The sequence below is a fragment of the Budorcas taxicolor genome, chromosome 4 (genome assembly GCF_023091745.1).
Source record: "Budorcas taxicolor isolate Tak-1 chromosome 4, Takin1.1, whole genome shotgun sequence".
Lineage (NCBI taxonomy): Eukaryota > Metazoa > Chordata > Mammalia > Artiodactyla > Bovidae > Budorcas > Budorcas taxicolor.
The window spans coordinates 79,103,114-79,119,355 of record NC_068913.1 but is presented as its reverse complement, the minus strand read 5'-3'; the positions used below and the strand labels follow the sequence as shown (position 1 = coordinate 79,119,355).

Here is a 16,242-nt window from a genome sequence, read left to right as displayed (position 1 = left end):
CTGATTCTCTGCTGATCGGGAATAAACCCATTTTTGTTGGAGAAATAACTGGAAGTCTATTTGCTAGGTGAACATCCCCCACCCTCAGTGACACCCTAAAGCTGACCTCTGGGCAGAACCAGGCCCTGTGCTCCTCAGTCACCCACACCAGCAGCACATTTAGAAAATACAGCTTAGTTTATTCCACATGCTAATTTCATTACATCTTGAACTGGGTATAGGTGAGGGAGTGGTGGTTCACAGACAGGGCTCTCACATGGAAGGGGTAAGGACTTGGGGCAGCAGCACATCTTCTGCCTGGAAATAGTCAGGGGCCAAAAACACCAATAGAGTCTGGCTCAAATGACCCCCTCCATTTCCAGAGTAGAGGCGGGGTTGATAGGATCAGGCATTCCTCTGCTCTGGGGGAAGGTACTCAAGGTCCAGGAGTCTGAAGATGTCTTCCTCTGAGGCCACGTGGAAAAACGTCTTCTGCAACAGAATGCAGGCATTAGGGCCTGGGGGCTGTTCCCTCCACTGCACCAGACTCCCCGAGAAAGGTATGGGGAGGAGGCTAGAAATGCTGGCAGAGCCCAGCCCTATGGTAGATGCCTCTTGAGGGTCCTGTGGGTTCCAGGCTTGAGGGACTGGGGCTGATTCAGACTGTGGGCCAAAGAGAAAGCCATTTCCTACCCCTCAGGCCTCCCATCACAGCAACACACCTGCTCCGGATCAAACAGACCATGACTGTTCAGACAGAGGCCCTTCTCTTTCCTGCTGAAGCGGCGTAGCTCCCGCTCAAAATGCTGGGGAAAAAGTGACCACGTCTCAGCAGAGCCACCAGCCCCAGATCCGAGGGCCAGCCCCTGCAGCACACTCCCTACCTTGGAGCCAGTCCAGCCAAGCAGAGCAAAGGGGAACTGGCTGATAGGGGCAACCACCAGGTCCACCCGCACAGCCTTCCAGGCGAAGCAGGGCTTCTGGGCGCCACCTACAGCAGCCCCTGGGGGTTGCGGCAGGCGGAAAATGCAGAAACTCCTCTCAAAGGCATCCATGGTGTGGCTCTGCTGGGTCAGGTCTCCCTGCTGGCTGTGCTGGTGCTGGTGGTACAGGACAAGGCCCTGGAGGAGAACAGACATGGCCGGGCACTGCCATGTGGGACTGAGAAACCAGGAGCTAGAATCCCAGCAGGACTCTCAGCAGGGGAAGTGGGAAGCCCCTCACCTGCTCCTTCAGGTAGCACATCACTCTGGGCAGCAGCCCTGCCTCCTGGCCCTCCTGGGGGTGGGTGATGAGGAAGTCCACGTCGTGGCCCTGCAACTTCCCCCTGAGGGGGCCAGTCTGACTCACAGACTCCATGTTCTCCCAAAACCCCTCAGTGAGGGATGGCCCACCTCAGTGGCCCCACCTCAGACGCCTTCCCTGAGGAGGGCCTGGAGCTGAGCCGGACGGCGTGTCGAGTCCCCTTACCTCCGGAAGCCTCCGGCCAGCGTAACAGTGGCCCCAGGAAGGGCCTGCGTCACGGCTGCCTCCACCACTTGCTGCAGGGCCTCAACCTCTGACCACAGGATCAGGGCACTCAGGTCCCGGTGGTGCTGGAGTCCTGTGGACAGTACAGCTCTCCTCACTGGCCCAACCCAGCTCTCTCTAGCTATCTACCACCACCCCTCCTCTCAAATATTAAACTTTTATTTTGAAACAACTGTAGGTCCACATATAGCTGAAGGAGATAACAGAGGTCCTCTGTGCCCTCAGCAACATCTTGCAGAACTACTGTACGTCACACCAGAATTCTGACATTGACACAGTCAAGATACAGACTATCCTTTTCAATATCTGTTTTCCTGTCCATGAAATGGGACTAGGAGGTAGTAGAGATGAAGAGGATGACTCTGCCACTTAAGAACACCTCACTTGAACCCAAATCCATCTCCTCACCTGTCAGAGAAATCACTGTACCTTCCACACACTGTTAGGAGGGGACTAAGTGTAGGAGTTAGGGCCGTTGGCACAGTGCGAGCTCAGTAAGCACTGCTGGCCATTCCTTGGGGAGAGGTGAACAAGTGGAGCCAACAGATGTCACTACAGAAGTCACTGCATAACGCTCTACTGGACACACAGCTCTCTGGTCTCAATTCCTGCTCACCAACCAGACAGCTCTCCCAGGACCCCCAGGTGGCCTCCCCTCCCCCAGCCCCTGGGAAGATGTTCAAAGAGGCAACGAGTGCTGGGCTGTGGGGCTCCTTCAGAAGGAGCCCCAACCCAGGCCATGTGGAGAGATGGAGAATCCACTCAACACCTGCCACATGCTGGTCCCACACCAAAGAGCTCACAGAATCCCATGCTTTAGAGAGAACGTAACTGAGGCTCAGAGAAGTCAAAACTCAGGGCCACGGTCTCCTACCTAGTAAGTGGCAGAGATGGAACTCAAATCCAGGCCTAGTCAGCTCTCAAGTTCACGTTCTTTTCATTGCACAGTGCCACCTCCCACGAGCAGGCTCCTCGGAACCTCTCCCCACTGAGCATCAGCCAGCAGGCCAGGGCACCAAGCACCACACTTTAAATGAGTCCAGGGCCTGGGCTTCTCTGACCTGCTTGCCCTTCCATGAAATCAGGAATAAAGGGTCCATGCCTGGTTCAGGTCCAAGTCTAGCCAGGAGGCAGCTACTGTGACCATTATCATTCACTGAAAATGGCTTGCAATGGGTCCTGACTCCACTGGTTCAGGAAGCCACCAAATACAGATGCCTGTTTTCACACTCACCTTGCTCCCTGCCACACAGGCAGCCATGAGCACACACCATGCATCAGAAGTAAGGGTTCTGCGGTGTGGGAGGCTTTAAAGCCCTGGTGCTTTGGGGAAGCCCAGAGCTCTGCCCTCTCTCAGAAAGCTCACCTGCTTTCTGCTGCTGGGTTAGTCTGTGGGACTCCTCTTGGAGGTCATCCAGCGTCCGGAGCCCTTTTTGGTACCACTGGTCAGCAGTCCTTACCCCGACCCCAAAGATCTGAGTGAAGAGCTGTTTAAAGGATGAGTACAGTGCGGTCAGGAGCAAAGCTCTTACAGCAAGATGAGGATGGCGACACTGATGTATGCCAGGCATGTCCTAGGACAGCACCCCTGTGGCACTGCACAAATGACCTCATTAAGTCATCATGTGGTCTGGCAGGTGGCATCCCTACTCACATTTTTCATGTTTAAATAATCTGCTCAGGCCACACAGTGGGTGCACAGGCAGGACTCAAACCCCGAGCCTGGCCCTGACGCAAACATCACGGGGGACGGCAGGGAAAGATCAGGCCCTTCCTTGAAAAGGATCTCTCCTCAGAACTTGTACAGTTCTAGCCCATGATTCCAACATCACCAAAGGATTCATCCTAACAGTCTGTCCACTCACTGGGAAAACCATACTGCTCCCACCCAACAGTAGCTGGGATTTATTACTGTGGCTCTGCCTCTTAAAACAGCAAAAACAGGCAGTTAATAGCTAAGGGGTTGTTTTAGCAGGATCTGGAAGGAATAGCTGGGGGCTGGCTATGGCTCTGTTCCAGGAACAAACACAGCAAGTACCACTGCCTGGCCATGGGTCAGCAGAGATGTCTAGGCGAGTGGAAACTATGTTGCTGGAGCCAACCTCTCATAGGGCAGCCGCCTGCCCTTGCATGGGTCTTCCACACACAGGGTGGGCCCTAGAAACTCACTGTTTCTTCCCTGACGAAATCTCGTTCGTCAGGGGTGGGCACCTGCCCTAGGCCAGCCACTTAAGAGTCCCTCCTCAGGAACTTTTGGAGCTGAAACAAAAGGGCCACCTTGCAGTGGTACAGGCTGCAGTACACACCAGGGGCACCTTCGTGGGGAGGCCGCTGGTGTGCACAGGAGGAAGAACAGCAGGGTAGCGCTCATGTCCCTGAGTCCTACTTCCTGCAGACCAGGCTGTGTTGATCCCCTGAACCAACAGCATGAACTGGATCACTTTCACCAACAGACTCCTGAGAGGAAAGATGCTGAGAATAACCTAATCATGTTTTTAACAATAAACCTCTCATTGTTCATGTACTTCTCTCCTGGCCTGGATGCCTTCTGGGACTCAGGGGCACTCAGGAAGAGACAGATGGCTCTGCTCCTTCTCGGCACCTCTCTACCCATCAACTCCTGTGTTGCCCTCACACCCCTGAGCCCCTCCGTGCTTCATCCATGGCTCCTCTACCTCTCTGAAGCTCCCCACCTCATTGATGCTCATATCCTGGGTGACCTTCCATGGCACCTGACACACCCTGCCAGGGAAGCCCCAATTCCATGACCAGTCGCTGGTCTGACAACCTCCAGTCACAAAACTGGGGTGTCTGAGAAGCATGAGAGAGCATCCACAAGACCAGAAGTGGGTGGGAGCAGCGAAAAGGTGCGCCGTGAACACAGGCAGGGCGACACCAACAAATGAGCATGTGAGATCACAAGAGAGAGACAGAACAAGGATGAGCAGCCCCTCAGACGTAATCGTCCCTGTGGCCCCCAGAGAAAGGATCTGTTTTGTTCAGGGTGCTCTGTTTAAGATGCCGGGGCATGTAATACCCTGGAGAATATGCCATCAATAGTCAAATAAGAGCAGATGCTGCTGAGTGATCTAGAAAATTCCCTGTGCTCAAAACAACTTTCTTGCCCATCTGTTTGGCTGCCTCATGCATATTGGGTGTCCTCAGAAAGACCCTCTCTGAGCCCAGGGTGGGCCCTGCCACCCCCTCTTGCTGCCTGACATGATGGTAACCTTGCTGTGGCTCTGCGGGAACACCGTGGAGCTGTGGGCCCCTGCTCAGGGCTGCCCTGCATACCTTCATGGTCTGGTACCTCTCCGAGAGCCGGATTCTCTCCACCTCATCACATACTCCGTGTTCTAGCAGCTCCTGTGGGAGGAGACATAGCCTCACTGGAAAGAAGAGGGCTGGGGGGCCCAAGGCTTCGACAGAACCCCCAACACCCAGAATTGGGGTCTTTGTGGGGCCAGGATCCCAGGGAACTTGTAATGAAAAATGTACACAGGGATCCTCCAAGCCCCTTGGGCGAGGAACAGGGGCCACCTCTCAGATGAACAACAAGCCTTGGGGTATGTCAACAACTGCTTTTTTAAAATATAGATGGAATTCAATAAGACTTCTTTTAAAAGCAGGGGATGCAGGTTCAGTCAGGGAACTAAGATCTCACATGCCATGCAGCCCAAAAATAAAATAAATTTTCTTAAAAAAACACGCATAAGTGAATTCAAAAGTATTTTTTCTGTCATGATAAATTTGCTCAGTGGTAACGTACAAAAGGACAACTTCACATTTTAAAAAGAAGTGCTCATGCTGAGGGATCCTTTCCCATCATCCCTCACAGTCTGGGCCAATGCCCACGATGCCAGCTACCAGCCTGCCAGACTCCTGGCAGCTCCCTTGGCTGAGACCTTTCAGTCAGCCTCAGGCACGTGGTGCAGACCCAATTTACACATGAGGAATGTGGGTGAATAGGGCGATTTGCTGCTGCCTGGGCACCATCAGTGGCCACAGCTGGGCTCTGAGCCACCCAGTCACCTGCCCTCACCAGGCTCCCAGGCCTCCTCACCACCCCCCATTCACATTCACAGCTCTGCCCTTCTACATGCAGTGAGCACAAACCTGGACAACCCTGCAGGAGTGTTCTCCGAAGTGGGGCAGGCCCTGCAGCTGGCTCAGGGCTGTGACCGGGCTGGGGAGAGCCTTGAGCACCGAGGCCGCTCTGTAGAAGGAGATCTGGCGGCCTTCACTGCCATCGAAGCCAGCGGCCTCTGCCAGCGTCTCCAGAGCCTCCTGCAGGGAAGGGTCCTTGGTGAGAGGCAGGGATGGCGGAATGCCTTACCCTAACCCTCCCTCCAAGGCTGGGACACGGAAGGGCCTGACTCCATCCCAGGGAGACAGGGGAGCCACAGCTCACCGAGAGGCTGGCATTATGGTGCACAAGGGGTGTGGGACGCTGGCAGGCATAGGGCAGCATCCATGCTGGGCTTGGCATCTTCTTTTTGGGCACAGCCACCTAGGGACGGGCAATGCACAGGCTGCTTTGAGGCTGCAGGGTTGGCAGAGGACCAGGCAGCCCTCCAGAGCCCCACCTCTCCTGGTAAGGGGGTCACCTAGGGCTCTCAGGACAGGAGCAGACTCAGAGAGGGCAGAACTGCTCGAGGCACAGGGCAGAGGCCAGAGCAGCGGTAGCGGTGCAATGCTACCTCTCACAGGGCACGTGTTCTGTCACTTCCTCTCAATCAAGTGGGCCTGACGTGCCTATCACCCTCACGTCACAGATGGGGACTCTGAGACCTTGTGGCTCATGGGCAGAGCCAGGATTTGAATGCAGGCAGCCCTGTTCTGAGCCCACACCTGAACTCCTCCACTGTGCTCACCCAGGAAGCACTGGGACCTTCACCATGGTGGTCTGGATGGGGCCCTCACTGCCCAACTCACAGGAAGGACACGGAGCCACTGCTGCCATGTCACCTGTCCCAGCTGAGGTCTGGCCAGCCCTGGGGCTTCCTCAGTGGCTCTACCCTAAGCCTCCACCCGGCTCACCTCCAGGCGGTGCCGGCACTCCACAGGGACAGGCTGCCCAGCGGCCATGCTCTCTGTGAACCAACTTATGTCTAAAAGCACTGGGCGGGTACAACCTGGAGGAAGAGCCGATGTCTTGCGCTCCTGCCAGCAGACAGCCTCCTCTGCTGAGGTCCCTTCCATCACCACGTGTGTCACCTCTGGGCTGGGTGGAGGGAAGAGATTGTGAGGTCTGGAGCCCTGTCCCAGGCCTGCCATTCTTCCTGCTCCATTCTACATCTCCAAGCCTTCGTCAATACTATCCCCTCTGCCTGGTGAGCATCTGTTCATTCCAGATTTTCAGCCCCTCCTCCTGGCAGCCAAACATCTCCATCACTCCAGCATCTGCTGAGCTGTGGCTCTCTGCCCTATCTAGGATCACAAGCCCAACCCTTTTTTGGTGTTAATTTGTCTGTCTTCTTCTCCCCGAAACCCAGAGAAAGGAGAGGCCAGGGGCCTGGGGTCCAGGAAGCAGGGTGGGTGGGGGTGGGTGGGTCCTACTTCCAAGTGCTAGAGACAGACTACTTGGCTTTGAACTTCAGCTCTGCCCCACACTTGCTCTGTGCCCTTGGGCACATCATTTATCTCTGTACTTTTGACTTCCAACTCTGCAAAGCAGAGATATTAATGTATCTACTTTGTAGGCTTGCTGTAAAGATTAAACGAGCTAATAATAAGCAAAAGGGCTTAGATAGTGCCCAGCACACTCTAGGCTGCTGTCATCATCCCGGGTGGGTCTGCAACAACCCTGGGTATAGTTAACTAAGCTTCAGGGGGACTGGCCCCTAGGTTCACTTTGCTCTCTCAACTTCAAAAACGATGGAAACCCTCCTCCCTTACTCTTAGCATTGCTTCTGTGACCGTTTTGTTTGGTTTAATTCTACTCTTGGAAGTCTCACTTAAATCCCTTTCTCAGCTCTGAGGAAAGAGATCTGTTTAGCTAACAGGGCAAGATGAATTCACCTAATGAAACGTTACTAACCAACATACACCCGCATGATTTTACGAAGCCTCCGGCATGTTCTCTCCTTGTCCTACAGAAACACTCCTGGCCATAACTGCTAACACTCTTTTACAAAAAAAGAAAATTAACAAAAGCCATATGACTGACCACGAAGTGCCAGGGTTAACTTGGAATACAAAAACCTCAGGTGCCCCTCCGCCCCAGGGTCAGCTGCGTGGGAGTCTTTTCAGATCTCAAAATCCGCAGCTGCAAGGTAACACCGTGTATAGTGGCTGGTCAGCTGCAAAATTCCTAGCCGGGTCATTTTGTGCTCAGGCCCTCACGCCACGCAGCAGCGCCCCCCGGCCGGCCCGGCGCGACAGCGCGGTGATACAGATATGGGCGTGCCACATTCCTAGGTGAGGCGAGGCCTTTGGCCAGCCCCCGCCCCGCGCCCCTCGGAAAGAAAGCCCTGGAAAGGCGGCCCCGGGCGGGTGACCCCGCCTAGCGGCAGCTTCGCCACGACCGCACACCTGTAGGCACTCAGGACGCGGAAACCCTTGGAGACAGCCAGGCGTGTGAGAAAAGCCTGGCGACTGCGGCCCATGTGTGGCTCGGCCAGGTAGATAGTGACCCCCGGGAAGCGCGCCGCGGAAGAGGGGGCGGCGCTGGGGGACGCGACCCGCGCTCGCCGTCGTTTCGGTAGCATTAGGGCCCCGGCCACCCGCGGCGGCCAGCGAAAGCAGCGGAAGCCTGGACAGAAGCCAGAAAAAAGCGGGCGGAAGGCGGACAGAAGCCGGAAGCGACAGCGGGCGGAAGCCGACTGGAAGGGGAAGTGGCTCCCGGCTCTACTTAAAGAGGCAGGCCCCGCCCCCTGCAAATTAAGTCTCCGGGTGGTTCTCTCCCCCTGGGTCTTTCGGAGCGAGGTGGAGGTCGGCTTTAGAGGCCCCGCCTCTATGCAAATAGAACCGGAGCGCACACCTTTTATTTAAATTACCCTCGTAGAAAGTCCCCTCCCCTTCGTGGGACCACCCGGGAGGAAAGACTAGGGTTAGGGGTGGGAGCTGAGAGGGACTCAGGGGCTTTGTCCTCGGAGGGTGGAGGTGAAGTCGCGGTAGTGGTGTCTGGGGTTGTCCTGAGCGCAAGGGTGGGGAAAGGGGGTTAGTGGTCGGTCGGTGGCTCGTGGGAGTGGAATAGTTCTCAGGAGCGGAATATCCACTCAACCCCTTGCCCTTCGCCTCCTCCGATTGGATCTGGCGGGACAGATGGGCCGCGGAAACCTGGCGACGAGGGGTCCTTGGACGGCGGGCCCCGGCAAACGCGCTAGCTTGAAGCGTGCTGGTGGAGTGGTCTCTTCAAACCCCGGGAAAGGCTTTTCAGTCTTTTTCAATCGAACGGTGTTAGGACGACTGGCCGGCCATTTGGAAAAATAGAAGTTGGCTCCCTCCCTCACGCTTAACACCAAAATAAAATCCAGATGGATCAAACATTCAAATCTAAGAAAGAAACAACACAAAAAATGTGCTGGGAAGTCGATGAATGTTTTTTCAGCCCTAAGTATCACAATAAACCTGGAGACACTAAAGGGAAAAAATGATAAGCTTGACATACATATTTTAAATTATTTAAAAATTAAAAGGCAAACGGGGGAAATACTGTGACACATTTTGAATTTAATTCCTGTAATTAAGAAATTGTTCACAGATAAATAAGGAAAATACAATGAGCAAGAACACCAGTAGTCAATTTACAGAAGAAAGTCTTCTCAAAAACATACCAGGGACTTCCCTGGTGGTCCAGTGGTTAAGATTCCGCCTTTCCACTGAAGGAGGTGTGGGTTATATCCTTGGTGGGAGAACTAAGATTCGCCTATGTCCCACAGCCAAACGATTTTTTTTTTCCCTTAAAAAAAAAAAAAAAACACATACCAAATTGCCTGACAGGTCCAATCACCACACAAGGGCAAATTTAAATGAATATTTTTACCTGTCACATTAACCAGTGTTTAAAAATTGATCTCACATGAGGGAATTGGCAATTTGTAGGAGGGACTTTTTCGAAGCCAATTTAGCAACCGTACCCAACAAAATGAAAACAGAAATCTCACCCCACAATTCCTTTTCCAAGATTGGTACTGCATTGAATCTCTAGATCAGGTTGAGAAAGCAGACATCTTAACAACATTGAGTGTTGTGTCTCTCCTATTTTCAGACACTACATTTTGGAATCTCTTTGTTATACCATGTGATGTCGTTCATCTCCGTCCCCCACTCCCCACACCCCACAACCCTTCACTAGTCAGTGGGCACAGGTCTGAGGGAGGCAGGTGCCTGAGACCAGGTCCCCTCTGGGCCTCCCCACCAGCTCCCAGTCTGCTCTCCTGGGCCCAGCACACACACTGTGAAGCTGGGAGACCTGGGATGCAGACCCTCTCATTTCCCATCCTCATTTCTCCTCCTGCCATGAGAAGGGGGAGCTCCCAGCTTCTTTGTAAGGGAGTTACTTCCCCATCTGCGGGTGCTGCCTTTCCTCAGGGAGCAGTAGTCTATTCCCTGAAACCACTCCTGTTCCTTTTAATGGCCTCTGACTCCATTTTGGGTACCTGAGTTCTCTCCTGGGGAGGCAGAGGCAACTTAACAACCCATCATACCTGAATACTTAAAGCACTGGGTGGCTTGCAAAAATGAGGAATACAGGGCTTTCCGTGGGCCCAGGGAGGCTCTGTGAGGGGTGATCCTTGGTAACCACCCAGTGGAGGCCTGGGCACCAATGCACAAGGCCATGGCCTTGATGGTTGCCCTTTTCCTTTTCTCCCCTTCCTGGACCACTAGGTCACTGTCCAACCAGCTGAGAAGTGGAGACCTCAGCCCTCTCTTTCCAGTAAACCTGGCTTGGAGTTCCCAGATGTCTAAGTCCTCAGCTTCCTGCTGCCCACACTGAGACCGGCCCCCAGAAAAGTCAGAGGCTGCACAGGCCCTCTCAGCTGCCCTGAGGGTTGCAGTCCGCCCCCAGCTCTGCACTGTGGTATCTCATGCTGTGTTTGGATTAGTTTTACCCAGATGTATGAGCTTGCATTTTTCCAAGATGAATCTCATTTAGCTATTTCCTGTTTCCACTTCCAGTTCAGAAAAAGCCCCTGGGGGTGATTTTTTAGGCCTCGTGACCTTCGCAAAACCTCCCCACGGAGCATCTTCTTTGATGTTCACTTTAGTGCTGTTGGCGCCTATCCTTGGCCTGTTGGGGCCAGGACTCTGCCCTGACTCTGAGGCCCAACCCGCCCCCTGCCGGTTCCCGTCCCCTGCCGGCTACTTGCCAGCAGCATTCCAGAGGGCGTGCGGTCAGACTGCTGATGCTGTTGCTGGACCGGAGCTCCTGCGGGCCACTGGCCCAAAGCTCTGGCCTCAAGTGCTGGCCCTGTACTTTCCTGAGCTACTCACCGCATCTCTGTGGGTTTGGGCTACCTGGTCCACTCAGGCTGACAGAACAAAATACCACCGACAGGGCAGCTTAAATGAAAAAAACATTTCTCGTTGTTCTAGAGGCCAGCAATCTAGGATCAAGGTGTGGCAAGGCAGGTTTCATTCTGAGGCCTCCCCTCCTGGTTTGTAGGCGGCCACCATCTCTGTGTGTGCCCATGCAATCTCTTTGTGTGCTCATGAAGAGAGAGAGAGATCTCTTCCTCTCCCTTAAGGTCACCAGTCATATCAAATTAGGACCGCACCCCATGACCTCATTTAACATTATTACTCTTAAAAGCCCTTTCTCCAAATGCAGTCACTTTGAGGGTTAGGGCTTCAATAGATGAATTGGAGGGAACACAATTCAGCCCACAGCTCCCAGTGTATTTGGTCCTGTGGCTGCTATAACAAATAAGCACAAACTGGGTAGCTTAAGACAACAGAAATGCATTCTCTACCAGTTCTGAAGACCAGAATTCTAAGCCATGTTCCCTCTGAAAGCTCTAGGGCAGCGGTCCCCAACCTTTTGGCACCAGGAACCAGTTTCGTGGAAGACAGTGTTTCCACAGACCAGCCCGCGGTGGCGGGGGCAGGGGAATGGTTTCTGGATGATTCAAGCATATTACATTTATTGTGCACTTTGTTTCTATTATTATTATTATTACATCAGCTCCACTTCAGATCATCAGGCATTAGGTTCTGGAAATTGGGGACCCCTGCTCTAGATGACTATCCTTCCCAGCTCTTGTATATTCTTGTGGCTCCCAGTATTCCTCGGCTTAGGGCTGCATCCCTCCAACCTCTGGCCCATCTCCAGTGGTTGTCTTCCCTCTGTCCCTTCCCCTTTGCTTACATTTTTTAAGGTTTTTAAATTTTTTATATTTAAAAAATGTTTTGGCTGTGGGCAGGATCTGGAGTTGGAAGACCAGACCAAGGGGTGGAGAAGAATCCCTGACTCCCTCCCGCTATGGGGAATTGGCCTGAGAATGATGGAGAAGAGACATCCTTAAAATGGAGGCTCTTTGCGTTCATTAGGGGCTTTCCAGATGGTGCTAGTAGTAAAGAACCCACCTGCCAATCCGGGAGAAGTAAGAGATGCAGGTTTGATCCCTGGATCGGGAAGATCTTCTGAAGGAAGGCATGGCAACCCACTCCAGTATTCTTGCCTGGAGAATCCCATGGACTGGGGAGCCTGGCGGGCTATGGTTCATAGGGTTGCAGAGTCGGACCCAACTGAAGAAACTTAGCATACGTGCACTTTGAGTTCATTGGTCCAACCAACTCTGACTCAACATGATTAGCCATGGGAGGGGAAAGGCTAAGGGGTCTGGAAGAATTACAAGAAGAGGGATGTTTGCTGGGCACTTAGGAATAAGAGCAAAGAGCTGAGTGGCCAGGCAGAGTGAGCAGGGGTGGGACAGGAAGGGAAGCCCATCAGCAACTGACAGGACTGACTTCTATGTAGAACTTGGAGCATAGGGGAATGTGATCCCACTCAGCTTTCACAAGACCACCCTGCCGCCGCTGCTGTCTGGAGAGCAAACTGAGGGGCAAGGCAGGAAGGAGACCCCTCTGATCCAGGTGGGGTGGAGGTGGGGTGACTGGACCAGGCTGAAGCGTGTGAGTAGAACAGACCAGCCTGGTCAGCGGGTCAGATCTAACAGTCAAAGACAAAGAGGAGAGACTTGCTCCATGTCCTGAGATGGGACAGCCTGTGGGGAGCTCTGGAGTGGGGCTGCAGACCAGGTCCTCTAAAATTCAGTAGAAACAGAGGTGAGGATTCCAGTTTGACAGCTGCAGCCAGCACCCCGGGAGGGGCGAGGTCTATAGCTACAAATTAGGGATTGCTGGGGGCCAGGAGGTCACCAGATATAGAAGACATGCAAGCACTGAACCCCAGATTCCCCCAAATTAGAGATTAGAGACTGTCCCCCAGAACAGGGGGTGGGGCAGGGGGAACTGGGTAAGGTGGTGTCCAAACGGAAAGGCTTTCACAGCAGAAGGTATGAGCAAGTCTATCAGATGCCTGAAGGGTCACCTGAGATGAGGACCGAGGAGTAACTGGGTGCCTAGGGTTGACCCAGTTCTGGTGGTGATGGCAGGTTGGTCCTGCCCTCCTCTCCTCCAGATGCCCTTCATCATCCATCCTCTTCAGGGTGGTGCGTGGCTTCTATCACCAGTTATTTAAGTCACTTTATCAACCTAAGCCCCAGTCTGCTCATCTATAAGCGGGAGTAATAAGGTGCCCTTCTTCCCAGGGCTGATGTTCAGACTGAACGCGAACTGATAGATTTAAGAAACATTGGTCAATCACAGCACATGGGCCTCATTTGGATCCCAATTCTAAGTAAAGTGTAAAAGCTGAAACATAGGGGACTTCCCTGGAGGTCTAGTTGTTAAGACTTCCCCTTTCAGTGCAGGGGGCGCGGGTTTGATCCCTCATTGGGGAGCTAAGATTTCATGTGCCTCGCAGCCAAAACAAAAAAAAACAGAACATAAAACAAGCAATATTGTAACAAATTCAATATAGACTTTATAAATGATCCATATCAAAAAAATACTTTTAAAAAGTATGCTGCAATCAGAAAATATATACCCTGCTTGATATTAACATTGTATATTAAAAGAAATGTGGTTGAGAGTAATCATGTGTAGCATTGGTTATGTTAGAGCAGGAGAGAGAGAACAAGAGGCAGGCAGGAAGAGTTCTTTCTTTCATAAGCACACAGTAAAATATTTCCTGGTGAAATCACATGATGTCTGGGATATGCTTCAAAATTAAGGTAGGGGAAAGAGGAGGACTCAGATGAAACAAGATGGGCCTGGAGTTGAGAATTTTGATGCTGGAGGTAGGCGGGAAGTTCGGCACATCATCTCTCCACTTCTGCATGTGTTTGAAATTTCAATAATAAAATATTTTTTAAGCACATGCGCTTATACAGGATGAGATCAGTGCTCTGCCAGGAGCAGTTCTAAGCCCTTTACACGTGTCAGCTCATTCAGGCCCAGGACATTCTTGTCCACAGACGACATCCATGTCCCCATCTTGCTGGGGAGAAGAGAGAGACACAGAGAGGTCAAGTGACTTGCCAGAGTTTGCAGAGCTAGTGAAAAATAGCATTGGGATGCTGTCTTGCAAAAACATTCCTGTGTTCTCCTTTACTCTCACATGACACTTCTGACGCTTGCCGTGGATTTTCCACACCCAGCAATTCTCCAGCACCCGTTGGGTGTCCTAAGTTTAACTCAGTTCTGACACTGACCAAGGTTAGTGCAGAACCCCTCCCCCCACACACACACAATTCAGATGCCAATCTTAGATCCAGGTTGTCACTTTGATCTTGAGTGGCCTGGCCTGCAGTGACTTGAAGTAGGGATTTTGGTTCCCAGCCAGAGATTGAGGTCAGGTCATGGCGGAGAGGGCACCGAATCCTAGCCACTAGACCTAGCGACAAGGCTCTGGCTCTTCAGCTTTGCAGAAAAGAACTGCCACAAAGACGGAAAGTAGTGAAACAAGTAAAGCGTTTATTAGGAGGGAAAAGAGTACAGCACGTGTGGATAGACACACATGCCCGCTGAGACATTCGCACCCTCGTGGCAGTTTGAATCACTTTGGGGGGCATTTCTTCCAAGTTTCTTTTGCCTGGTTCTGTGGCTGTATTTGGTATATCTCAGGGTCTGCTCATGTGTGTGTGCGCATCCCTTAGCCAAGATGGAGTCTAGTGAAGAGGCTCATGGGTGGTTGACATCACTTACTATGAGGTATCATGCCCTCCCTTTTTGACCTCCAAGAAGTCTTTCTGCACATGTGTATTCAGGGAGGTCTCCTTAACTTTGAGAAGGAGGAATATGTGGTCTTCTATCTCTTATCTGGGCAGGGCTCAGGCTTCTCCATCATCCTGCTTTTATGCAGTTTCTGCTATTATGGAGCTTCTGTCCATCAAAGAAGCTTTCCAGCCTGAGGCCCATCTATCTCCTCCCTTAATCTGTGCTTCTGACTGATCGGCTATTAGTTGGAGTTCCCACCATCCCCTCCTCCAGTATGGTAATTTGTTACAACAGCTCACAGGACTTGAGACTACTAAATTACCAGTTTATCACAAAGGATATTGAAGTTTATGAACGAACAGCCAGATGAAGAAATAGATATGTTGGGGTCCAGAAGTGTCCTGAACACAGGAGATTCTGTCTCCATGGAGCTGGGCTGAGCCCCCTCATATGAATGTGTTCACCAACCAGAAGCTCTCTGAACCCCATCTAGGGATTTTTATATAGGGGCCTTCATCACATGAGCATGATCAATCAATAACTCAATCCCCAGCCCACTCCTCTACCCAGATGATAGGGGGCAGGGCCAAAAATGCCAAGCTCCTAATCATGGCTTGGTCTCTCTGGTGACCAGCCCTGATCCTGAAGCCATCCAGTAAGCCACTCAGAGTCACTGAATTAGAACAAAAAGATCTTTCTTTCTGCCAGTAAATTCCAAGGGATTATGAGCTCTGTGTCACAAACTGGGTTCAGAGATGAAATATTTGAATAAGAAACGCTCCTAGTGTTCTTATCACTCAGGAAATTCCAAGGGATTTAGGAACTCTGCACCAGGAACCCTGGGCAGATACCAATGTATATTTTTTTCTATCATTTCACAGATGTGACCCGGGAAGCCTTAGCTCCATCACAGAACTCCTGGTCTTTGTGCTTCCAAAACTCCCAGATGAATCTATGTCACAAACTTCCTTGTTCTCTCTGAAGAATCAGATGGTTCGAAATTCAATAAAACATATCATAGTCAGTTTGTTATTTTGCCTACTTGTGTTTTCTGTTTTTTTTACAATGAGCACAGACCACTTGCATGATTAAGAGATTTGTAATAAGAAGAGTTTTTGATAGACACAAAGCCAGCAGCAGTGAGGCCAGGTGCTCTGTTGCAAGGGTTGCAGGGGAGTTACCCTGAGACTTCCCCAGCCTCACCCCTGTTTCTGATGGCCCACAGCTGGCAGGATTTCAGACCTGGCCACGAGGTCAGCAGGACTGTTGGGTGTCCAGCCCAGCACACACACTTGGGGCCCATTGCAGCCCTGCCCTGTGAGGGGCACAGACTAATTTTGGGGTGTAGCATCTTGAGGGGCAGGGGTAGAGTGATCCCTGAGGCTTTGTGAGAGTGCCAGGTGCAGGAACAGCCACCTGGAAGTGAGGAAGTGGAACAATGAGTGTGAACAACTTCTTCAAGGAGCTTGGTTATTAAGAGGAAGGCCAGGGTAGAGAGGGCAGCTA

General features: G+C 52.1%; 1 protein-coding gene across 2 annotated transcripts; it reads right to left on the bottom strand.

Moving 5' to 3' along the window:
• Positions 1–268: 268 nt before the first annotated feature.
• Positions 269–8,219, bottom strand: POLM (DNA polymerase mu). 2 transcript variants are annotated; one of them, XM_052638554.1, is made up of 11 exons: positions 8,044–8,219; positions 6,550–6,733; positions 5,921–6,019; positions 5,626–5,796; positions 4,804–4,875; positions 2,876–2,996; positions 1,450–1,582; positions 1,204–1,306; positions 864–1,100; positions 702–785; positions 269–471 (listed from the first exon to the last, which is right to left on the bottom strand). In XM_052638554.1, exons 1-11 carry the CDS (start codon positions 8,217–8,219, stop codon positions 385–387), a joined length of 1,467 nt encoding a protein of 488 aa, XP_052494514.1. In that variant the 3' UTR covers positions 269–384. The 2 variants fall into 2 exon arrangements, with proteins under 2 accessions (XP_052494514.1, XP_052494513.1); XM_052638553.1 differs by having other exon boundaries at positions 702–1,100.
• Between the last annotated feature and the right edge of the window lie 8,023 nt (positions 8,220–16,242).

Coding starts and splice junctions, on each gene's coding strand:
- POLM (XM_052638553.1), bottom strand. CDS start 8,219: ATGCTACCGAAACGACGGCGAGCGCGGGTCGCGTCCCCCAGCGCCGCC. Junction 6,020..6,549: donor AGTGCCGGCACCGCCTGGAG/GTGAGCCGGGTG, acceptor GCCCGTCCCTAG/GTGGCTGTGCCCAAAAAGAA. Junction 4,876..5,625: donor ACTCCTGCAGGGTTGTCCAG/GTTTGTGCTCAC, acceptor CTCCTCCCACAG/GAGCTGCTAGAACACGGAGT.